Raw genomic sequence first — 23,670 nt, forward strand, 5'->3', positions numbered from 1 at the left:
TCTCCAGCAGCAAGCAGTGGCAGAAAAATGGAGGCTGACTGGATCTCGACCTCAGAAAATAGCAGCAAAAAGGATGTTCAGCAAATTAAGAAGCTTCACAAAGGACCTGGAAAGCGTGACTGAACAATTAACGACCGTGAAAGAAGCCCTAAACACCAACCCGAGAAACCGACGTAGTCTCATCGACGGAGGCGGGTCAGCTCTAAAGTGGCTTTTTGGTGTTTCAACGCAGCAAGACCTAGAAGAATTAAATGGTCAAGTGCAACGGGTTAAGCTAAACCAAAAGGAAATGATACATATTATGGAAAAACAAGCTACCGTGCTGAACGAATCACTGTGGGAATCCAGAGCCAATGCTCAGTTGATCAAGGAACTCCGAGGACAGTTCGCAAACCTGCAAACGGTTACGGCGCAAATTTTAGAAGGGAATTCAAAATTGGAAGAACTTGAATTAGACCATTTTGAGTACTTCTTCCAGCTAGATGACACCTTTGAGGCAATGTACCAGATCCTACAATGGTTACACCAACTCGCTGACAGCCTCAATATTGGATTCAGCCTATTAGCAAATGGACATTTAGCACCACAAATCATCGCTCCAGCAAGATTCAATGCAGTTATAAAAAATGTTAACAGACAGTTACCTAGAGGATGGTCCATTTCCAGCGATGAGTTTTGGGTCGCTTATCGAGAAGCCACAGTCACGGTAGCAGCACTGGAACATCAATTCAGAATATTTATCCAAGTTCCTATCTTCGATCACGCTCAACAATACAAACTATTCCAAGTTATAAGCCTGCCAGGAGCTGCAGATAATGGAACGCAAAGCGTGAGCTTCAGCAACTTACCCGGCTTTCTTGCAGTGGCCGCCGACCTCGAGACATTTCTGGAGCTGTCCAAAGATGATTTCCGGGAGTGCAGCAAGATCGGCCGGCCGTTGTGTAAATTCCATACGGGCATCAGCAAAAGGAACGCCCGCAAGTCTTGCGCCATAGCGGTCTTCATGAACGACGTCCCACGAATCAAGACGCAGTGCCGGAAGAAATTTGCAGACTGGCGAGGACCCGAAGCGGTGTACATTGGAGCGAACCAATGGGCATTCTCGGCGACGAAATCACACGACATCGTCTTCTCATGCCCAGCCAATGTCGGACAACCGCCCCTACGAACAGTTAAATTACCAGCAGTTGGAATCTTTGAGGTACCTTTGGGATGTACAGCGAGAACGGAGGACTGGGTATTTCCAGCCAGCATGGAGGGAAATATCGAAGCGCCAAATTTACAAGCTGCGGTTCTACCATCGGTCAATGTCTTCTCCCAGGATCCGACCAGCAACAGCAGTAGGCGGCACATCGTCATCGAGATTCCGCGGGGGAATACAAGCTCCATCGACATGATAAGCGAATTACTCCAACGTAACGACCGCGCCAGGTTGGCAGCGGAAATGACGGGAGAACAGATCCATAACCTCGTGGCTGAAGTGGACAAACACACTGATGCAACCTTCGCCCGATATCCCTATGAAATGATAATAGTAATGTTAGTACTAAGTATAGGAATAGTATTTTTGAGTTATAAATGTCACTTACTGAGTGAACGCTTAGCCGCTCACGAACAACTCGATGTGGTCAGTCTACCACCCGGAGACCGCGGGAGGGAAGAACTAGAGATGCAAAACCTATAAAAAACTCGTCCTTTCAACCTATTAATTGTCTAGGGTATAATTAGCTTATTGCCTAGTAGAAAAAACAAAAGTAGAAAAAGTTCTTTCAAAAAACAAAATGTATTAAAGAGTTCATGTAAAATACCAGGATACACAGAATTAGTTAGCGGCGTCTTCCGACCGCAAGGAATTCAGCGCCTCCAGCGCCTCCAAGCGAGCCTCCAGTCGGGATTCCACGCTAGAGTACAGGATCTCGGGGTAAACATCCTCACCCGACTCCATCCACCACAGAAGCCGCGCGTAGTTGTGGGAATAGAGATCACGATAACGGGCGTAGCCAGGATACGTGCTAGATGGGGAGAAAAAAAAACAAAAAAAGAAAAATATCCAAAGCAAATAACAAACTTACCTGTAGTAAAAGTCACCTAGCTCCCAAACTTCTCCAGCAAAGGGAATGAAGTCCAAACAGGCATCCGTTTCCTTGGCATCGATTAGAAGCGCCTCGAAAAGCTTCTGGTCTAACACATCCAGTCGGCAGTGACGGCTCACAGGGTCGCAAAAAACAATTTCGGCGAACCGCACAACGGCAACGTCGAAATACCTCCGGTTCTCCAGAATTTCAGAAAAGGACCTGTATTCAGCAAAGACCAAAAAACTACTGTGCTGGCAAAAGGATGCACCCGAGTTTTATTCAGTTTCAATAACCTTCACGGATCAAATTATTACCTATCAGTTCCAAATTTTTTTTTTTTCCCTTTCAATTTTTATCGGGGTTATAGTTAGCGTTAACAAGAGTGACCTTCCAGCCGTTATCACGGGTAGATTAGTACAGTCGGGTCGCCTGTCTTGAAGAAGGGGGACCTGTCGCGGGTGAAAAGGGGTAAACATTATCTCCTAACACAGATGATTCACCCGCTCGTTGGACTATGTTGCGAGCGTGGGAATGATTCATCTTAAGTTTATCTGTACTAAAGAAGATACGGAGACATGCGCTCCGGAAAAGGGCGTATATTGTATTTCGGTATAAATACCAGCGTAAAATTCAGTTAAAGTGTAGTTCCCTGGAGTCTTCAGACGCTCTCCGAGTTTGGTATGGTCATCCCTTATTGTTACTAGTTAAAAGTGAATAATTGTCTAGAATTTAAGTCATCACTTGTTGTATTCGTGTATTCTTGTTCCAAATACAATTCGTGTGACAATATTCAAGACCGTGTTACCGATCGTGAAAATGAATTAGTGCGTATGATTCAAAGGTTAGAATGTGATGCCCGGAAAGCAAAACAATAAACGGCGGTGCGGCGGTGCGTAATCTCGCATTTGATTTGGTCGCACGCGTGACGCCAATCAAGCCATTAAACAAACACTTTCTGATTGGCTGCACGCGCGACATAGCGACGCGTCAACAGCATCACGCCACTTTGACGAGATACGAGGTTTCATGGTGAACCCAAATTCTAAGAAAGATCAGACAACTAGCAGCTCGCTAAACGTTCAGTTGCCCTCAACAACACTAGTTCGACACCTAAGTTGCCTTAGGGTTTTCTCTTACAAGTGTTTCTCCACCTACCTGTTTCCGTAAGTGCCTATCTGAATTGTATATCCAATCGTCTCCATTTCGTGTCTGAATTCGCCGTATTGCTCGCGCTACTACGGTAAGATAAATTTACGTTGTCTCCATTTACACTTTGTTTCCCCTTTAGTTTCTCGTTTTCTTATGCGTGTAGTCTCCCTTATATTTTATGGCCTAGTCTAGTAATACACTGTCATCATTGTGGGTAAACGCCTCCGAGTTCCGTGTTAATATATTAGTCTTAATCCGTAAAGTCATTCACCCGAGAGGGAGGATGCTTTACACAGGTTTCGTTCAGGGAAAACGCACAGAGTTTAAGCCGTGTTAACAAAATAATTGGACATCAAATACTGTTGGAAACCAAAGACGTCCCCAACGGCCGACGACGAGATCCGGCCGAACAACCAGGATTCCGGCCCATTTACGGGAATACGATCTTCGGGGCCCCCGATAGGTGGCCCCTTGTCACCCGCCCGACTGTACTGTTACTTTGTGCCCTTCCCCCCCCCCTGGTGTCAATGTCATATTTTGGAGGGGGTCGGGCCGGGCTGTCTCAATCTATCTATCCAACAAGTCAGTCAATACAGTCAGCGTCGCAATCTCAAAACTTGTGTCATCAACTTTAATTATTTACAACTCAATTCGGTAAGGTAACGCTAGACACACGATTCCTGCCGAACATGGTCCTTCGAACCTTCTTTTTTTTTGAACCGGTATATTTTTGTGAAACTGACTGAAACGAGAACGCCTCTCGGCAAAGCGTTCGGGTCTCTTTGGCAACAAAAGACCCACTGACTCTTTCAACTTAAACTGCTCTTACTATCAAACTTAAAACTCTCCCTTTAATCAAATTTCCAAAAAATTTAGTTAAGTGTATATGTGTGTGTGCTTTTCGACATTTCGTCTAGCCGTCATCGCCATTTTTTTTGAGAAACCGCGTGGCCGCCTGAGGCGTCAGAAAATCTGAACGCCTCACACACACACACACACACTCGACTGTAAAAGCATTTCACCCCTTTCCTTTTTGACTTTCTTAAAAGTAAAAACATTTGAAAATTCTTTTTTCCTCTCTCTGCTTATTCCTGCATCAATTTTTCACAACTTAACCTTTTCTTTCTTTTTCTCTCAACGCTCCACTTTAGTGGAGCTCCAAGAAGGGCTCCCTTTTTTCAACAAAAATTAGGCCCGAACAGAAAAGAAAGCGGCACTTGGCCCGCCTACGAGGAGAGATTGCCCCATGGACGGGCCCAATCCGGGAGCCACTATACAAAAACACCAGAGAAGGTCAACGTGAAAGTCGGAGTGAAGTATATCGCAACCGGCCAATCATCCCACCATCCCGTCCGGACGATCCAATCATCATTGGCCCATCACCCGAACAGCGGGAAATAAATCTCCGCCGGGTCTTGGATCGAATTGCAGCTGCTGACCCTCCTCCAAGACGATACTTCCCGACACCGGCTGAGAGAGCCGAATTCGCCAGACAGATATCGGCACCTGCCACCCAAGACTTCCGGATCACCAGGGGGCTGTTTCACGGCCCCAAACAACATCAACCAAACGTACCAGTCCAGGCAGCCGCCGCCGAAGAAGAAGGAGCCGTTGGCGGAGAAGAGAAAAGAGTAGAAGGTGCAGTTGGAGGTGAGGACAGCGAGGAGGACGAGACTCTGCAGTTGCTCTACGAGAGCCTGTCAATTGAAGAGCCGACACAAGCTCCCACGACACCACCTAAACCAACAGAGCCAACACGGCAAGGCCGATTAAGAGGAAGGGGGCTACTGATGTACTCGCCAGAGAGTCTCAGAAAAAGCTTCAGAGAGAGCCCCAGAGAACGATCCAAATCCAGGATCGCCTGGATTCGAAGACTGGCGGAGCAACAAGAAAAAAATTAGATTCCCTCCATTGTTCCAATCACATCACTGTATTCTAGGAATGTCGTCTTGTCGTCTATAAATACAGGATGTGTCTTTCTTCCACAAATTTACTCTAATACTATCAAAAAAAAAAAAAGCCTTCTTACATCAGTTGGGAGATAAGCAACAGCTGAGCTCCATAACAAAAACCCTTTTCTTTTTCTCTCAGCAGACAGAACACAGCATTCCGAAGGCGATTAGGTGAACTAGGGTCGAGCCAGAACTTAGCCGACCCGCCGCTCGTCACGCCACCTACTGAGAGAAGGGAGAGACGAAAAACTTTCACTCTCCAACAACAACGGCAGAGGCGCTGCAATCAAAACTTGAAGCAGCCACTCTCCAACAACACCACAAGAGGCGCTGCACTCAGAACTTGAAGCAGCAACTCAATAAAAAAACACCGCAAGAGGCGCTGCACTCAGAACTTGAAGCAGCAACTCAATCAAAAAACACCGCAAGAGGCGCTGCACTCAGAACTGGAAGCAGACACCTCAAGCAAACAACAACAAAAAACAGGCTTAACAATTAGAAATCAAACAAAAACAAATTAATAACTATTTTCTTTCCTCCAATCACACCCAAAATGACCACCCCAACGAAAGAAACGTCCCGGAGGGCCATCAAGGGCCACGTCAGACGCTGGATCCACAACATCCAGCAATACGACATCGTACAAATAGACCTAACAATCTACAATATATTGCTAGGAGCTGAAACCAGTCTAAAAAGCATGCAAGCTAAATACAATCGACTCTCAGAAGTGGTCGCCAGAGACATGGAAACATTAAACGCGACCCGTGCACAATTCGATGCCGAGGTCGAAAGCATGATCACTCTGGAGGATGAGTGCAACGCTGCATACGTGATCGTCAGGCGAAAAAAGGATGAATTCAAAGCACTCAAAGAAGCTGAAGAAAGAAAACGGCAAAAAGCCGATCAAGACGCCATCAGGGCCAAAGAAAAGGCCGATCAGGACGCCATAAGGGCCCAAGAAAAAATCGATCAAGACGCTGCAAGAGCACAAGAGAGAATCATCCATCAACAAGAATTTCAAGATCAACAGAACTTGTTCCGACAACTGATTGCCGCCATTCCAGTAGCAGCTGCACCAGGAGCACCAGCAGCTCCAGCCGCAGTTACATCGACTAAGCTCCCAAAACGTCAAATTAAACCATTCAAAGGGGACGTGCTCGAATGGACGGCCTTCTGGGAAGGTTACAACGCAGCCGTCCATGAATCAGCCATTCCGGCAGTTCAAAAATTTGGATATCTTAAAGACTACTTGAAAGGTGAAGCACAGCTGTGCGTGGAGAACCTGGAGCTGACAGACGCCAACTACACCGTTGCAGTGAATCTACTGAAGGCGATGTACGGCAAACCAGACGTCCTGATCGAGGCCCACACCCACAAATTAGCCACGCTGCAACCAGTGAAAGACATAGCTGATGCCGCGGCGCTCAGGTGCTTCCAGCTGACTATCCAGTCACATATCAATGCGTTGGAGACACTGGGAGTTGCAAGAACGAGCCACGGATACCTCCTTGGATCAAGCATTTTACGCTCGATCCCACTCAAACTTCAAGCAAAGTGGGCCGAATCCGCAACAAACAAGGTAACAGACATTGATCAAGTGTTAAAATTTATCGAAAAGCAAGTTGAAGCTGCAGAGCGACTCAGCCGTCTGAGAGCTACTACACCAAAGCCGGCCCAAAATTCTCCGCAACCGGCAAAAATAACACCAGCAACAACACCGACAGCTTCCCAGCTCGGAGTCAGCAGCAAGCCGACTCCACAAACAAAACATCCAAGCAAAACAAGAAGAAATGGCAGCCCACCACCACCAAGGAGAGAAGCGACAGCATCATCTTCAAGAAAGCCAATGCTGCCCTGCGTGTTCTGCAAGGAGATGCATTGGGCCACGAATTGCCCAATGGAGCTGAAAAAAAAAAGGAAGTCATCACCAACGAAAGAAGATGCTCTAACTGTTTCGGTCAACACGTGACCACCATTTGTTTCAATCCCCGCAGGTGTCAACGATGCCGAGCAAAGCACCACACATCCTTGTGTGCCGAGAAAGATACCAGATTCGGATCCTCAACTATAATTCCAAATAAACCGGCCGCTGGAAGCAGCTCAACTACAGCGTGCGCAAGCTCCTTTGGTGAGATTATTCTCAAAACAGCAACCGCTTACATTTTAGGCCCATACGCAAAGAAGATCCGAGCAATTCTCTTCCTCGACGACGGCAGCCATAGAACATGGATTAAAAAGCAGATTTCAAGAGAACTTCAACTGAAGATAATCCAGGTGGAACAAATCGCGACCAGGGCCTTCCGCCAGACAGAGGCCCCTCCAGCAGAAACTCACAACGTGGTCGAAATGACGGTGCGGGGCACCTGGCCAGGAGCCCCAACGGTGCGCATAGAAGCTTTGGAGGCAACCGACAAAGTAGGAAGCACCGGCCCGTACCAAACTACAGAATTTGCAAGAAAGCTGTGGTTGGAAAATGAAAATTTGGCAGACGACTGCTTCGAACGTGAAGGAGGAGACGAGGACGTCAGAATTCTTGTTGGAATGGACCAAATGTTCAACATCATGTTCAACGAGCCAGCAATTACAAGCCCGTGCGGACTCAGAGCCTACAGTTCGAAACTTGGAAAGGTCATCGGCGGTCCATCCCAAGAAACAACATCGAAGCAAAGTCAATCAATTGTCAGTCAACTACTAATCAATTCAAATTGCTCTCTACCACAGATCACCTCACAGCCATCAGAAATTTTTAACAGCATCCAATCAAACAAGTCGGAAAGCAGGGAGACAGGAAATTCCAGTCTCCTTCCACTACCAGAAAATTCTGAACAAATCTGCTTTTTCGACTCAACAAAAGAAAGTAAAAGGTTTGAAATGGAGAAGTTAAATTTTGATATGTCGTTATTTTGGCGTCTAGAAAATTTCGCGAACTTAAACGACTGCGTTGCTGTGGAGAAGGACGATCAATTCCGCTCCTTCTGCGAAGAAATCACGCGATTTGAAGACGGAAGATATTGCACGCCAATACCATGGACGACTGACAGATGGAGACTGGAAATCAACCACCAGATGGCAGCAGTAAGACTGAGAAGCATGCTGCACAAGCTCCGAAAATCTCCAGTCGACTTGGCCAACTACACAAAAGAAATCGAACAACTCATAGCAAACGGATTTGTAGAACAGGCTGATTTCAATTACGATGGCCTCCACACTTATCTACCGCATCATCCAGTCTACCGAACAGACAAGGCCACCACAAAAATCCGACCAGTTTTCGACGGCGCCGCAAGATCCAAATATGGACCGAGCCTCAACGATGTTCTGGAGACCGGACCAAATCTTAATCCTGATCTCCTCTCGGTCTTAATGCGCTTCCGGATGAACCGGATCGCCTGGATTGCGGATATCGAAAAGGCCTTTCTGAACATCGCGCTGCAGCCCGAAGACGCTGAAGCTGTCAGATTTTTATGGCCAAGAAAACCGGAAGAACCCAACTCCGATTTCATCGCGTACAAATGGAAAAGAGTTCCATTTGGGCTAAGCTCAAGTCCATTCCTTTTAAGAGTCACTATTAACAAACATTTGCTCTCAGTCAAATCTAGATTTTCTACGACAGTCGAGCAGATAGAAGAGCAGCTTTACGTAGACGACTACCTCGGAGGAGCAGACAACGTGCCAACAGCCATAACTACGGTAGAAGAAACCGTCACGTTATTCTCAGAGGCCCAACTCAACATGAGGAGCTGGGCAACAAACAACAAGCAGCTCCATGACTTTCTCACCGAAAAAGAAATGTCGAACCAGATTGTCGGAATTCTTTCACCCACAATAGACGGCCAGCAAAAGGCACTGGGTCTTAGATGGGACACGAGCTCCGATTCATTTAAATTTGACCCTACATCTATAATGGAAGGAGCCGTGCAGATAGGAGAAAAAATCACCAAAAGAAAAATTCTGAGCATATCAGCAAGGATATTCGACCCAATTGGTTTCCTAGCTCCTACAGTCTTACTTTTAAAAATAATTTATCAAAAACTTTGGGAAGGAGACATAGATTGGGACGATGACGCCACACCCGAAGTGAAGAACACCTGGAGCAGCATCATGAAAGGCCTGAAGGATCTACATCATTTGGAGATCCCACGATGGATTGGATATTCAAAAACTTCCATCGTCTCCGCAGAAATTCACGTGTTCGGCGATGCATCAGAAGCAGCCTACGGAGCAGTAGCCTACGCACGGCTCCGACTGGAGAACGGAATTCCTTACACCATCCTCCTTGCAAGCAAAACCAGAGTGGCACCTCTCCCAAAAAAGAAAGTAACGTTACCCAGACTCGAACTACTAAGCTCTTTGTTAGCAATTCGTTTAGGAGAGAAAATCCGAACCTCCCTTCACACCGAGTCATGGAAAACGACTTACTGGACAGACTCCCTCGTCACACTTGGATGGATACGAGGAGATCCTTATCGTTGGAGACCATTCGTGCGAAACCAGGTGGAAACCATCAGAAAATTTTCCAACGCGGATTGGTGGAGACATTGCCCCGGATTGGAGAATCCAGCCGATCTCGCTTCGCGGGGGGGCGCCAGCGCATGCGCTGGTGGAATTGAAACTTTGGTGGCACGGACCAGCCTGGCTGACAGAAGGAGAAAGCGAATGGCCGAATTCTCCAGAAAACCACTCCACCGAAACTCAAGAGAAAATCGAGGAAGAGGAGACAAAGAAAACGGCAACTGTCTCCTTTGCAGCAGTCGAAACAGCCCAGCCGATTGAATGGTACCTCGACAAGACCTCTACATGGACAAAACTACTTTTCAGAACAGCCTGGGTCCTCAGAGCACTCAACCGTATGAAGAAAAGAACGCGCGACCCAGGACTTGAACTAAAAGAAGTCATTACAGTCGCCGAAAAAGAAATAACGATCGACAAGATAGTCACCGAAGAGCTGAACGAAGCGGAGTTAGCCATCTGCAGACAGCTCCAAATAGAACGCTATCCCAAAGCTTTTCGGACACTCCAGCTCGGACTGCAGATTCACCCAAAGGAGAAAATCGCATCGCTCCGACCGGTCTTGGACAATCGAGATCGACTCATCCGAGTCACTGGAAGAGTGGGGCTCGCCCTCAGGGATCGAGACATTCAACCACCGATCCTTCTCCCAGCAAACCATCCTGTTGTAAAAATGCTAATAACTAACAAACATGTATTTAATTCACACACAGGAGTAAAGACGACACTGTCAGAACTGAAAGAAAAATATTGGATCGTGAAAGGACGCCAACAAGTGAGAAACGTTTGGTTCGCCTGTGTGAAGTGCCAGAAGCTGACTTCACCTCCTTTCCGACAAATAGCAGCGCCGCTACCAGCCAACCGACTCCGCGATGCCAGGGCATTCGAAATAACCGAAACCGATTTCGCTGGCCCGCTGTACTACAAAAACGCGACTCCGAAAAGGAAATCCAAGTCGGCGCCATCCGTCGAACAAGTCATTCCGGAACCTCCACCAGAAGAAGAGAACCCGGATGCAGCGGAGCTTCCCACCGAAGAAGCTCCCGAAGAAGAAGACGATGGCGACCAACCGGATCCGACACAACAAGTCAACAAAAAGCAACCCAAAAGTTACATGTGCATCTTTACTTGTGCCGTGACGAGAGCGATTCATCTGGAGTTAACCAAGGACATGACGGCTCGCTCCTTTCTGTTAGCTTTCCGTCGATTCTCCGCCAGAAGAGGCCCAGTGTCAGTGATGTACAGTGACAACGCCCAAACATTCCGCTGTGTGTCTCGATATCTTAAAAACATTCGATCCGTTCACGACCTCCTCGCCATGAGAAGAACCAGCTGGATCTTCTCTGTTAGCCTCGCTCCATGGTGGGGCGGATTTTGGGAGAGGATGGTGAGGATCACGAAAGATCTTTTGAGACGATCCAACGGGCGCGCATGTCTCGCGTACGACGAGCTGGAAGTGAGTTTAATCGAAACGGAAAGTGTGATTAACGCGAGACCGTTGAACAACATTGGCGAAGGAGTGGACGATCCGCTCCCGATCACTCCGAATCAGTTTCTCAACAATCGTCGTTCAACTTGTGCTACGCCGGAGCCAGCAGTCAACCTATTGGCTCCCGATTCAACAAGTGAACTACTTAAGAAAATGGATCAGAACAGGCGTGACTACGTCAGCAACTTGTGCTCGCGGTTCGTCTCCGATTACCTGATACAGCTGGATAATTTTCACGCAAAGGGAGCGTCGGGTAGAAAAATCCGCGTCGGAGAAGTTGTCGTAATCCACGACAAACTTTCCAAACGACTCATGTGGGAGACGGGAGTAGTTAAGGAATTACTCCCCAGCTGCGACGGCTTAGTCCGATCCGCGATCGTCAAGTTCCCATCCGGTAATTTATTAACCCGAGCCATTCAATGTTTGTATCCCGTAGAACTGAGAGAAGATCAACCGGAAGATGTGGAGATCGCAGACGGTGTATTGAATCCGGAGAAAGCTGAAGCAACTGCTCCGCAATTTCCAAATCCACCCGATCCGGCTCCATTCCCATTGCTTCCGATCGATCCAGCTGACGTAGAAGAAGATGATCATGTGGCCAATCCGGCCGCAACTGACGCGGAACAGTTGTTTATTCATTTAGGTAGTAAAGAGTTACCGGTATCATAGGATTGTTTCTCGATCGAATGTGTTGAATATATATACATGCCTCGATAGCGCAGTAGGCAGCGCGCGAGTCTCATAATCTCGAGGTCGTGAGTTCGAACCTCAATCGGGGCAGTGTTAAGTAAAGTAACTAAATTTTTTCCACTAACAGTCAATCTCTGTAAGAGCTGGTTGGTTTCTAAATGCTGCATGTAAAACAAGAAATACCACGGTACGATAATAAAGGTTCTACCGAGATTTGAACTCAGATTGTAAGAGTCAGAAGTGCTAACCGTTACACCATATAACCAATGTTAACAAATGATCAAACATTAACATCGCGACATATAATATCAACAGAATATCGTCACCTGACAAACTTCAAATAATGCTCAATTTCTTTTTACATCAAAAACTTGATATTATATGTTTGCAAGAAGTAGTTTTCCACTATAACACCGTATTTACTAACCATTACCAGATGCACACAAACCTCGGCCCTAGAAAACATGGGACAGCCATCCTAGTACGACACGGCCTGAGCGTCAACAACATTTTGTTTGAACCGGAGGGGAGGTTGATAGCCATGGAAGTAAAGGGTTTTGCTTTTGTGTGTATTTACGCCCCATCTGGTGACCAAAATAAAACTGATAGGGATTCTTTCCTCCGGGAAACTATTCCGGCTTATGTTGCCTAGTATAAGGCACCAGCAATTATATTGGGAGATTTTAATGCCGTTGACGAGATCGATGACCGGAAAAGTAGCAAGACAACACCACCTAAAATTAGACTAGCACTACTAGAACCCCTCCGAGATTTAGTAAAAGCCCTTTCATTAACAGATGTCTGGAGAGATATTCGGAAAAATGAACCTTGTTGGACGTACTTTTGTGCGACTAGCCAGGCTAGATTAGACCGAATTTATTGTCAGCACCACGTAAAATTTTCTGATATCCATTTGCACGAGTTACCACTCGGGGATCACAGACAAATCGTAGGGTATATAAACAGTACCACCCCTCCTCGTGTAGTGAGAAACAAGTCAAGGGTTTTATGGAAACTTAACACATCAATCCTCGAGGAGGAAGAATATATAAAATTGGTGCATGTCTTTATTGAAGAAATGTCCCAACATACATCCCGTATTGGAAACGTTGACCACTGGTGGGAGAACATTTTCAAACCTGGCCTCAGGCGTTTATCAATTAATTATTGTAAAAAGAGAATCTGTGACCAGAGAGTCAAACGGAAATTACTCCAACATCAACTAAAAGAAACCGTGAACAATGCAAATCTCAATCATGCGCGCTACATGGAGTTGAAACGTGAGTTTCTAGCCTGGGAGCGAGAAGCATTGAGGGGATTTGCAATACGTTCACGCGTTCAGAGTACAGCCGAAGAAGAGACATCTACCTTTCATATGAACAAGTCAACGAGTAATTTCCAGAAGTCTCTGATCACCCAACTCAAAACTAATGATAACTGTAAAATTACCCAATCTGAGCAAATTAACCTAGAAATAATTAAACATTTCAGTGGAATCTTTCAGAACCAGCCCGCCCCTAATACCCATTTAGCTGGAAAATTTATAGAAGGGATTAGAGGTGCACTTAACCGCACAAAACCCACTAAAAACGACCCGGGTCTATCAGTAGTAGCTCAGTCGTTAAACGCTCAAGCGTTCGATCGAGGAGTACTAGGTTCGATCCCGGAGAGTGACAATCTTCTAGTGTCTCCATTTACAGTAGAGGAAATTAACAACGCACTTAGGGCAACTAAAAAGAACAAGGCCCCAGGTACAGATGGCATTCCCTTTGAGTTTTATTTAAAATTCTGGGATGTTATTTGTGTTCATTTTCTAGAGATGATGATTTGTGTCCTCGACAAAAGAAAACTTCAACCGTCGCAGGGAAGGGCAGCTATTAGATTAGTCCCAAAAATCCCAGCCCTGAGTAAAATCACAGATTACCGGCCAATTTCATTGTTAAATACCGATTACAAGTTAATCGCGTCAGTATTGGCTTTTCGTCTGAGAAATTCTCTTCAAAACTCTCTAGATTCACATCAAAAAGGTGGTGTACCCGGCCGCTATATCTTTGACAGCTTGTGTTTAATTCGAGATGTCATTGATAATACAGGCCGTAAATCAAAAGAAGTATCTTCCCTCAAACCGGCCGCCATTATCGCGTACGATTTGGAGAAAGCATATGACCTTGTCAACCGAGACGTACTGTGGGAAGTGATGACAGCCATGGGCTACCCTCCCCTGTTTGTTGATTGGTTAAAAACACTGTACAGTATAACTGAACTATGCCCATTGAACGGTAATGACATAGTCGGTACTGTGGACAATGCACAATCCGTGCGACAGGGGTGCCCTCTGTCAGTCCATCTGTTTGCCCTCTATATTGAACCGCTTTTAGTTTGCTTGTCTAGGGGTATTGACGGAATTGAACACTACGGAAAACGCATCCAAGTTCGTGCATATGTAGATGATCTTGTAGTTTTGCCTCATCAATGAAAGATGTACGTCGTGCATGCGAGATTATTCTGGAATTTTGTGCCTGGACAAATGCACGTATTAACAAGGGGAAGACAAAATTACTTGGTCTAGGCATCTGGACCATACATAAAACTCAACGACCCGTAGTGACACAGTGGGCAGCGGCGTCGGCTGGGGTTGCTGAGGTTAAGAGTTCGATTCCCCATAGAGGCAATTTAAAACAATCATATCCTAAAAATAAATGGCCATATGATTGGATAACTCAAGTAGATGAATTAAAAGTTCTCGGAATTACTTTTTCTTCCGAAACAAAAAAAACAGTTAAAGACAATTGGCAAAGACAGCTCAACATCATCCAAAATATTCTCATCAAAAACACACACCGTCATTTCACTTTTTATGGTCGCATCCTTTTCATTAAACAACATGTTTTGTCACAACTTGTTCATATAGCCCACGTACTTCCCTGCAACAAAACCCAAGCCCTTCTCCTCCAACAAAAATGCAACAAATTCCTTTGGGCACAACGAAGAGAGCACCCACCCCTAAATGTTTTGATCCGCCCCCGGCTTCAAGGTGGGCTTGGTGTAACTTTACTTTTTCCATTCTTCCTGTCCCTTTTCACTCGGCAAATTTTCTAATCTTTTATCCACCCCGAGGCTATTGAGAGAACTGCAAGTGTTTATTGGTTGGGGCCACATCTCAAGAACCTCCTTCCACAAATCACCCAGCCTAGGTTTAATGCAACACATTCATCGCATCCATACTTCACTACCTCACTTTCAACCATCACCGATCTACTTAAAGCTGGCATCTTCACATCGTCAACTGTATCGAATCACCGCGCCACCTACAATCACCTGATCGCTAACATAGGGCAACCAGGGAGAACAGAGATTGCGAAACCGGACCTTGACTGGGCTTCCATCTGGCGTTGGGTGGCCAAAATCAAAGGGAAAAACGCCGAAGTGGTCTGGGATTTTAACCATAACCAGCTTCCCACCCAAATGCTTCTCAATAGTCTCAATCTTTCAAACAACGACCAATGCCTTCTATGCAATGCTGGCCAAGAAACTGACGACCATCTAATGTTACTTTGTAAAGAGAAAGTTGACATCAGTTTATGGCTCCGTATTCAATTGACAAAACTCGGATGTCTAAAACCATTGAAATCAGCAATCAATGGAGACGTTGGAAATGGGCCCAATAAAAAGAAAATACTGGCCCTCATCCAATCCTACAAAATCACCGTCTGGACTGGCCGCAGCCAAAACTTCACCCCAGCCATAAAGGAAATACAGTCTCTCTGGTCACGCCTCCTTCATTCATAAACTCTCCACAGACGTCACCTTCTAAACCCTAAATATTCCTACAAAACTTTCTCCACAGATACCTTCTTTCCTTCATACAACAAGTTTCTCCCATCATAATTATTATCTCTTGGAACCCCCCCATCCTTCCAGATATCATATTGTTAATCTTCATCTCCACCAAAATCATTTGTCCTCCATCAATTCCGCCTCGAAATGTAATTAGTTCACTGTAATTTTCCTCCTTTGCCACAACATGCAACTTATGTCACAAATGCCACAAATGCCCCAACGTATCTGTAAAACAATTTAAATCTTACTTGTGACAATAAATCGTTTAAAAATAAAAAAAAAACCGGAAGGCTGGTGGTTTGATCCCACCCAGGGGCGTAGCATAGGAGTTTTTACATATTCTTTTTTATCCTTAGAGACTCCTTATGATAGGTTAAGAATCATCTGTATCTTTTCCGTATACATCGTTGCCTAGTCATCAGTGGTGTACAACCATGATAACTCTACAGTTAAACAGATTATGGTTATCTTTATTAGTTATGCTACTTTGCACTCCTTTCATTGATGATGAGTAAACTTGGGACGCGTAAAATAGCAAATTAAAGGAATTTTAAATCGTCAAAACAACAAAACAACTCTAAAAACAACATGTGTACTTCATTTCCGGGAGCCTTCTGGTGGTAATCAGCTAGTTATAAGCCTTGTGCGGGACCATATGGAAAATTCACCCGACTCCCCACTTGGCGTGCCCTTTGGTTACTACTCAGACACGCAGATTGCAGTGAAATTGATAAACTTCAAAAACCGACTGTTCTCACCCAGGATCGAACTGAGGACCTTCAGCGTGTGAGGCCGACGTGATAACCGCTACACTATGAGAACACGAATATTACAATAGGATGCTTTTTATAAAAGGGTTTTACAACCGAATCTAAGTTAACAATATAAATAACCACATCAGAACTGTATGCAAAGGATGTCTTGTTCCCACCCAGGATTGAACTGAGGACCTTCAGCGTGTTAGGCCGACGGGATAACCACTACACTATGGAAACTGAATTATATGCATTGATTGAAACCAAGTTTCGATTACGAACACATGGAATTGAACCTCCAACGTGGGGCTCGAACCCACGACCCTGAGATTAAGAGTCTCATGCTCTACCGACTGAGCTAGCCAGGCACATGTTAATGGTTAACGCAAACAGAAACGATTCCAACAATCCATTGAGTATTTCTTCTGTCAAAGGAACGGTGGAGTCCTAAAGAAAAATAACAACTTAAATAAATTTTTTTTGTGTGTGATTCATACGTTTGATTTCCAGCAAGACATGAAACAGCTGCCTCCACATATGGAAAGGAGGTGGGTTAGACCATGATGTATATCGGGAGTAGTAACGGCTGCAGAATCAGTTGAGCTACGCGTGTTAAGCTCCAGAGATGGCGTTTGCGGCTGGTTAATTGGAATTTCTGAAGAGAGGGAATGAGAGAAAGAAAGCAAAGATTCAAGGGTTAAGGTAATGAAAGTAAACGTTTCCGAACTAGCCCTTCCTCTTTATCACACGTGTCCATAAGGTAGATCACGTGATACAAACTTTTACCCTAAATTTCTCCAACGATGAATTGTAAACGAATATTTCCCAAATGAGCATTGGATTCGTCTCAGTGATACGAATAAAATGTAAATTATTTGATTCGATAAAACCTAAAATATTTGTTAGTTTGGAACTTACCAGCCGCGACGCCATCTCTGGAGCAGAACGAGTGTAGCTCAATTTCTTCCGTGAGAAGAGTACTTCCATTTCTACTCCTGGTAAACTTGATGGTGGTACCGAAGGGAAAAAATATTTAAAAACATCAGCGCCATCTGACGTCTGGAAGAAGCCGTCTGTTTCCGGTTTAATTTACTAAACATTTGTATCCTGTCACTGACAGTAGCAGCATAAACTAGATAAATGGTGCCCAATTGTTGTTTCTGGGATAACCAAAAGGGTTGGAGAATGAACACATTACGTTTCTCTCAGTCGTAAAGAAGCACAAAGTTTCCGTCTCCCCCAATTAATTCAGATGCCTTTGTGGCGCAATTGGGTAGCGCGTTCGGCTGTTAACCGGAAGGCTGGTGGTTCGATCCCACCCAAGGGCGTAGCATAGGAGTTTTTACATATTCTTTTTTATCCTTAGAGACTCCTTATGATAGGTTAAGAATCATCTGTATCTTTTCCGTATACATCGTTGCCTAGTCATCAGTGGTGTACAACCATGATAACTCTACAGTTAAACAGATTATGGTTATCTTTATTAGTTATGCTACTTTGCACTCCTTTCATTGATGATGAGTAAACTTGGGATGCGTAAAATAGCAAATTAAAGGAATTTTGAATCGTCAAAACAACAAAACTACTCTAAAAACAACATGTGTACTTCATTTTCGGGAGCCTTCTGGTGGTAATCAGCTAGTTATAAGCCTTGTGCGGGACCATATGGAAAATTCACCCGACTCCCCACTTGGCATGCCCTTTGGTTACTACTCAGACACGCAGATTGCAGTGAAATTGATAAACTTCAAAAACCGACTGTTCTCACCCAGGATCGAACTGAGGACCTTCAGCGTGTGAGGCCGACGTGATAACCGCTACACTATGAGAACACTATGCCCCTTTGTTGTGGGTTAAATGGGAACGGAATCCCCAGACGTCTGCCAACGTACTGCCGAAATTTTTTTTTGGTAATACTGAAGTGACCAGGCATGAATTCTACGAATGTTTCGAGCATGATAGTAATGAATCTGACAGCATCATTGATGCTGTTTCTCGCCTACCAGGGCGAGCCTTTTGCGTTTTCCGAATTGGGTTCAAGACCGTCAAAGACCATATTGAATTCTTGAATAAATTTAGTGCAAAAGAATCTGTAGTCATTAGTGGCAAGGAGGTCCGAATTCGAGTTAGAGATAGGTCAGTTAACCTCGTACCCGTTAGAATTCAACATTTCAAATTCGATGATGACCTTAGCCTGCTAAACAAGAGATTGCGCGAGTTTGGAGTGATTTCTCGGGTGTTTTGGGACACGTATCAGGATAGGTCACTTCCAAGGTGGAACGGGATAAAGACTGGAGTTGTTAATGTGGATATGGAGATCCACAAGAGCATCCCATCTTTTATAACCTTTGGAAGCTACAAGGATCCACTAATGGTGTCTTATGCAGGACAAATACACACATGGCGCATGTGTGATTCTCCCACCCATGTCTTAGCTAATTGCCCCAAGCAACCCCGTAGTTTAACCACCCCAGCACCATTTTAAAAGGCTCAATGGGAACACGTAGCTATAGTAGTGTACTAACAAATCGTGGGACAGTTAAAATTGTTAGGAAGCCCCAGGAGACAGGGCCGACTGGTGGCTTGAAAATGCCAATTGCTCCAACTGTTGACGCTGATTCATTTCCCGAGTTAGCCCAGAGGTCAACGATGTCGACTGTAGTCGTTTTTGATAAAGCTTCGGAGGATCCAATTTCGAAACCCGATGAAGCTGAGTCTCTTTCTGACACCGATTCTGACGCTGAAGACACTGGCTGTGTGGATTCGTCTGTGGCGTCTTATTCGGTAAGGAAAAAGAAAATGAAAGAGACGAGGGAATTCCGCGACCAACAAAAACAATAAAAAAAAGGAGTCGTACTGCCTCTTCCCATTCCCTCGTCGAGGAAGCCGAGGAAATAGAAACCGGTGTAGCTCGTTTGGATGAACTCGGATCTCCGACTCGAGAGGTTTCAGTTTCGATACCGGGTGTGGACACCATTTTTTTCCCACCCTTTCGGGGGGGGGGACGATGTGCCACTCGATACAATTGCACCTGGAGTACCATCTATTCCACCCATGATAGATCAGATGGATAAAGATGTGGAAGAAGAGATGGATGCAACCGAGCTGTGTTCGGTTTCAAACCCTGGGGAAGACATTTCCTTTTCTGATGGGAGTATTCAGCCAGGCCCCAAATTGTTTGATTTGTGTGTTTTTTTACGTGTGTGGGGACCTTCCCCTCCCCCCTTTTGGCAGTTTGTTTACATTGTCTAGGGGACAATGGCTGCCAAGTGGCTCAATAGTGTAGATATTGATTTTGGGGTTCAATTCCCGAGATTGAGTATGCGTACAGTTCATGGTTTCGTGCGTAGTTTGAAGGTTGAGCCACAGGATCTCTTAGGCCTAGTTGCTGTGCTAGATACGAGAAACCAGGTCGCTAGAATTACGTTTACATCAGAGGCATACACCTCAAGTTTTTTGTCCCAACACAGTGGTATCGTCAGGACCGAATTGGAGGGGAAAGAAGTTGGCGTAGTCATAAGGGATAGCAATATCCAAGAGAAATTTGTTCGAATTGCAGGGATTCCACAGAATCTAGACTTGGGAGTAGTTCAGACACGTCTAAAGAACTTTGGGAATGTAATTGAAGCTCGGTGGGAACGCTATCGGGTGGCAGAGGATGAAGTTTTATACCTTGTCCTTGCCACTTGGATGATTGTACGAATGACGGTGACGAAAAACATTCCGTCATACATTACAATCGACAGTTATCGTGCCATGGTAAAGTATGACGGACAAAAGCCTACTTGCAGACTTTGTGACGATGAGACCCACTTTAGCTACAACTGCCCGACATTAAAACGAAACCAGGAACCCACCATTGTCCAAAAACCTGTTCCCAAAATGACTAAAAAGACAGAGACCATTAAACAGAATCCCGTAGTAATTCCCTTAGCTAAACATTCCATGGTTTCCAAGGTACCTTTGGAGGGTGAATTGCAAGATTCACCCTCAGGAGGGACTCAAAATTTGGAAACTGAAACCATGGAATGTAGCACTCTTACCAGTTCCTTGACTGTACCTTCTGAAGACAACCCTTCGAAACCAATTATGAAATCCCAAATGACAGCCCCTGACACAGAGACACAAGACCAAGAACCAATGACAATTATAATGGAATCGATGGAACCCGACATGGGGGAAATTGAGACCATGGGACCTGACAAAACAAAGGACCCCCTGAGAATTCCCACGGTACCACGAAACAAACGCTTCAAACCTACTTTGACGGCCCAGAATTCTAAACCTTCTTCAGGCATTCCCCGACTCATAAAAACCTAACAAATGACTTCAAGACTAAAAATCGCTTCTATCAACATTGGAGGTATTAGGTCAGTCGAGCGACGTCAAATTCTTTTAAATTTCTGCAGGGACGGTAATCTAGATATCGTTGGACTTCAAGAGGTAGCCTTTCATTCTTGTCCAATTATTGAAAGCTGTTACCACTTGCTAGCAAATGTCGGTCCCAACAAAAACGGAACAGCCATTCTCATTAAGCATGGTCTGGAATATTCTCGATTGCTTCTTGAACCTGATGGAAGGCTTATCTCTATCGACGTAAAATGTTTTACGTTTATTAATATTTATGCCCCGTCAGGTAAACAGGCTAAGAACGAGAGAAACACTTTTCTTCGACAAACCGTTCCTGCCTACTCAGTTACCACTCGACTGCCCTTCGTGTTGATGGGCGATTTTAACTGCGTTGACGACATCCAAGATAGGGCAAATACCCAGTCCTTCCCTATCCCCAGTAGTGTCGTTAGCTGTGCTTTAAAGGAGATGGTTACTGGTCTCGATCTGGTAGACATCTGGAAAAAGCTAAATCATAGTGAACCAGGTCACACTTTCCATTACCATTCGGGTTCTTCTAGGCTTGATAGGATTTATGCTAGTCGATCTTTTGCAGATAAATTTTTAAATATTTCTTTGCAGTCTTTATCGATTAGTGACCATCAGTCAGTTCAAACAACACTTACTTGCTATCTCGATCTCCCGAATCGTAGCAGATCCTCTGCCGGGTTGTGGAAACTAAATACTTTGATATTGTCAGAAGAAGGTTATCAGAAATATGTAACTAATTTCATTCAGGAATCTGCTAATCATCCTCTTAGGGAAAGCAATGTAGCAAATTGGTGGGAGAGTGTCCTGAAACCAGGTATCAAGCGCATTTCGGTAGATTATTCTAGGCAAAGAGCAAGACTGATAAGAGATACTAAGTTTTTCTATCAGTCTTGCATTCAGGAGTTGGCCGAAGCAGACACCTTTGATTGGGTTGCCTTTCACCAGTTGAGGAAATTCTCGAAGTCTTGGGAGGAGAGCACACTTAAAGGGTATGGGATTCGTTCCCGCTGCTTCGAGGGCCCAGAGGTAGAAGAAGCAAGTATTTTTCATGTAAATAGAGCCAGAATTAACTACCGTAAGTGTCGCATTGATAAAATAATTGCCTCTAATGGCACTTGCTTATCGACCAAAGAGGACATTTCAGCAGAGATTGTTTCAAATTTTACAAAAATTTTTAAAAATCAACCTCCTCCTGACACACTGGCAGAGACTGAGTTCCTTGAGGGAGTAAGAGATTGCTTTAAGCCAACCCCAAACCTAACGGCACCGATTTCGCTTCTTGAGATTAGAGCTGCTCTAATAGCAATGAAGTCAAACAAGTCTCCTGGCACCGATGGCATTCCTTACGAGTTTTACGTAGAATTTTGGGACGTGATCGCCCCCCATTTCTTGGATATGTTTAATCATATCCTAGAAAGGGAATCTCTGGCGTCTTCGCAGGGCCAAGCGGCGGTCAGGCTAATTCCCAAGTCTTCAGGACTTTGTGGAATTTCTAATTTTCGGCCAATTTCTCTTTTGAATTGTGACTACAAAGTCATGGCATCTGTCTTAGCGAGACGATTGAGGCAGACACTGTCATCTACCATAGGGCCTCATCAAAAAGGTGGGGTACCTGGTAGATTGATTTTTGATAACTTAAGTCTTTATAGAGATGTCATTCAATTCGTTGATGACTGGGGATGTCATGACTCTTCCAACTTTTCGATTCGGGGTATGGGCGCTGCCATTGTTGGAGTTGACTTTGAAAAGGCCTACGACCTGGTTAACAGGGAAGTCCTCTGGAGGATTCTGGATGTTATGGGTTACCCCACCACTTTCGTCCGTTGGTTACAGACTATGTATTCTGTAACAGGAATGTCAATCCTCAATATTCAGTCGATTTGCCAGGGATGCCCCCTATCTGTCCATCTCTTCGTTCTATACATTGAGCCTTTGCTTGTGCGTTTATCTCGAGTTCTCAAGGGTATATCATTGTTTAATGAAAAACTCACTGTCAGAGCCTTTGTTGATGACGTCACCATTTTCGTTTCTTGTGACGAAGATTTTACCAGGGCAGGACAAATCCTTGATATGTTCTGTCAGTGGACAAAGGCAAGGATGAATAAGGAGAAAACAAAAGCCCTGGGACTCGGGACTTGGAGCTCTAGATCAATTTGGCCTCTTGAGTGGCTTGTGTCAGCGCCAAAATTGTCCCTGTTAGGAATTAAATTTTCCCATTCCATAGTAGAGACAGCTAGTAGGGTTTGGAATGATGCATTTAGCTCTTTAAATGGTATTCTGCGAGAGAATGCCAGTCGACGGTTTAATATTTACCAGAGGGTAATGTTCCTTAAGTCGAAGGCTCTCTCCGGAACTGTGTACTTTGCACAGGTATTACCTTGTAATAAAAAAATGGCTGACCAGATTTCGAAGGCTGTCATGAAATTTCTATGGATGGGGAAAGTAGAAAGGCCGAAAAAAACCGTGATTTTCCGTACTGTCAAAGAGGGGGGACTGGGAATGGTCAACACATACCTCTTTTACCGTTCCCTTTTCCTCTGCCCCTTGTACAAAGTCCTGACAGGGCCCAGCAGTCCAGAAAGCTCTCTACTTCGTTATTGGATGTCCTTTCCTCTCCGAACCTTATTGCCACTCTACAAGGACAACACCACACCTGTAGCAGTCATGAAGAGACCCTATTACCTTCAGAAACCCCTGCATCAAATCAAGCAACTTTTCGCATCTTCCATTCTGGTGCAGGGGAATCCAATGGTTCATCGAAAAACCTACAATCATTGGATCCTGGAGGAAACAACAATGGGAAAGCTGGAGATCCTGAGGCCTAATCT

General features: G+C 44.9%; 6 protein-coding genes, 3 non-coding genes and 1 pseudogene across 9 annotated transcripts; 7 read left to right on the forward strand and 3 right to left on the reverse strand.

The window, feature by feature from the left end:
- Positions 1 to 1,764: 1,764 nt before the first annotated feature.
- Positions 1,765 to 3,341, reverse strand: LOC123467281. Its single transcript, XM_045167259.1, has 3 exons — positions 3,331 to 3,341; positions 2,073 to 2,294; positions 1,765 to 2,012 (listed from the first exon to the last, which is right to left on the reverse strand). Exons 1-3 carry the CDS (start codon positions 3,339 to 3,341, stop codon positions 1,823 to 1,825), a joined length of 423 nt encoding a protein of 140 aa, XP_045023194.1. The 3' UTR covers positions 1,765 to 1,822.
- A 572-nt stretch (positions 3,342 to 3,913) lies between these two features.
- On the forward strand, positions 3,914 to 5,125 carry LOC123467292. Its single transcript, XM_045167268.1, has 2 exons — positions 3,914 to 3,948; positions 4,408 to 5,125. The coding sequence occupies exons 1-2, from the start codon at positions 3,914 to 3,916 to the stop codon at positions 5,123 to 5,125; spliced, it is 753 nt and encodes a 250-aa protein (XP_045023203.1).
- Positions 5,126 to 5,729: 604 nt separating this feature from the next.
- Positions 5,730 to 10,926, forward strand: LOC123467282. The gene is made up of 4 exons (XM_045167260.1): positions 5,730 to 6,733; positions 6,808 to 9,496; positions 9,549 to 10,823; positions 10,885 to 10,926. Exons 1-4 carry the CDS (start codon positions 5,730 to 5,732, stop codon positions 10,924 to 10,926), a joined length of 5,010 nt encoding a protein of 1,669 aa, XP_045023195.1.
- A 281-nt stretch (positions 10,927 to 11,207) lies between these two features.
- On the forward strand, positions 11,208 to 12,211 carry LOC123467283. Its single transcript, XM_045167262.1, has 3 exons — positions 11,208 to 11,571; positions 11,614 to 11,820; positions 12,183 to 12,211. Exons 1-3 carry the CDS (start codon positions 11,331 to 11,333, stop codon positions 12,209 to 12,211), a joined length of 477 nt encoding a protein of 158 aa, XP_045023197.1. The 5' UTR covers positions 11,208 to 11,330.
- Positions 12,212 to 13,134: 923 nt separating this feature from the next.
- LOC123467284 lies at positions 13,135 to 15,656 on the forward strand. Its single transcript, XM_045167263.1, has 4 exons — positions 13,135 to 13,618; positions 13,961 to 14,089; positions 14,246 to 14,304; positions 14,985 to 15,656. Exons 1-4 carry the CDS (start codon positions 13,135 to 13,137, stop codon positions 15,654 to 15,656), a joined length of 1,344 nt encoding a protein of 447 aa, XP_045023198.1.
- Positions 15,657 to 16,456: 800 nt separating this feature from the next.
- On the reverse strand, positions 16,457 to 16,529 carry Trnav-cac. Its single transcript has one exon. It is a non-coding gene; the product is annotated as a tRNA-Val (tRNA).
- A 1,187-nt stretch (positions 16,530 to 17,716) lies between these two features.
- Positions 17,717 to 17,790, forward strand: Trnan-guu. The gene has a single exon. It is a non-coding gene; the product is annotated as a tRNA-Asn (tRNA).
- A 431-nt stretch (positions 17,791 to 18,221) lies between these two features.
- Positions 18,222 to 18,294, reverse strand: Trnav-cac. The gene has a single exon. It is a non-coding gene; the product is annotated as a tRNA-Val (tRNA).
- Positions 18,295 to 19,720: 1,426 nt separating this feature from the next.
- On the forward strand, positions 19,721 to 21,264 carry LOC123467285 (annotated as a pseudogene).
- A 16-nt stretch (positions 21,265 to 21,280) lies between these two features.
- LOC123467286 lies at positions 21,281 to 22,256 on the forward strand. The gene is given in 2 exon segments (XM_045167264.1): positions 21,281 to 22,201; positions 22,203 to 22,256. Coding segments are annotated over 2 exon segments (975 nt in total).
- The last annotated feature ends 1,414 nt before the right edge of the window (positions 22,257 to 23,670 follow it).

Source organism: Daphnia magna, unplaced genomic scaffold, assembly GCF_020631705.1.
Source record: "Daphnia magna isolate NIES unplaced genomic scaffold, ASM2063170v1.1 Dm_contigs170, whole genome shotgun sequence".
In the NCBI taxonomy this organism is placed as follows: domain Eukaryota; kingdom Metazoa; phylum Arthropoda; class Branchiopoda; order Diplostraca; family Daphniidae; genus Daphnia; species Daphnia magna.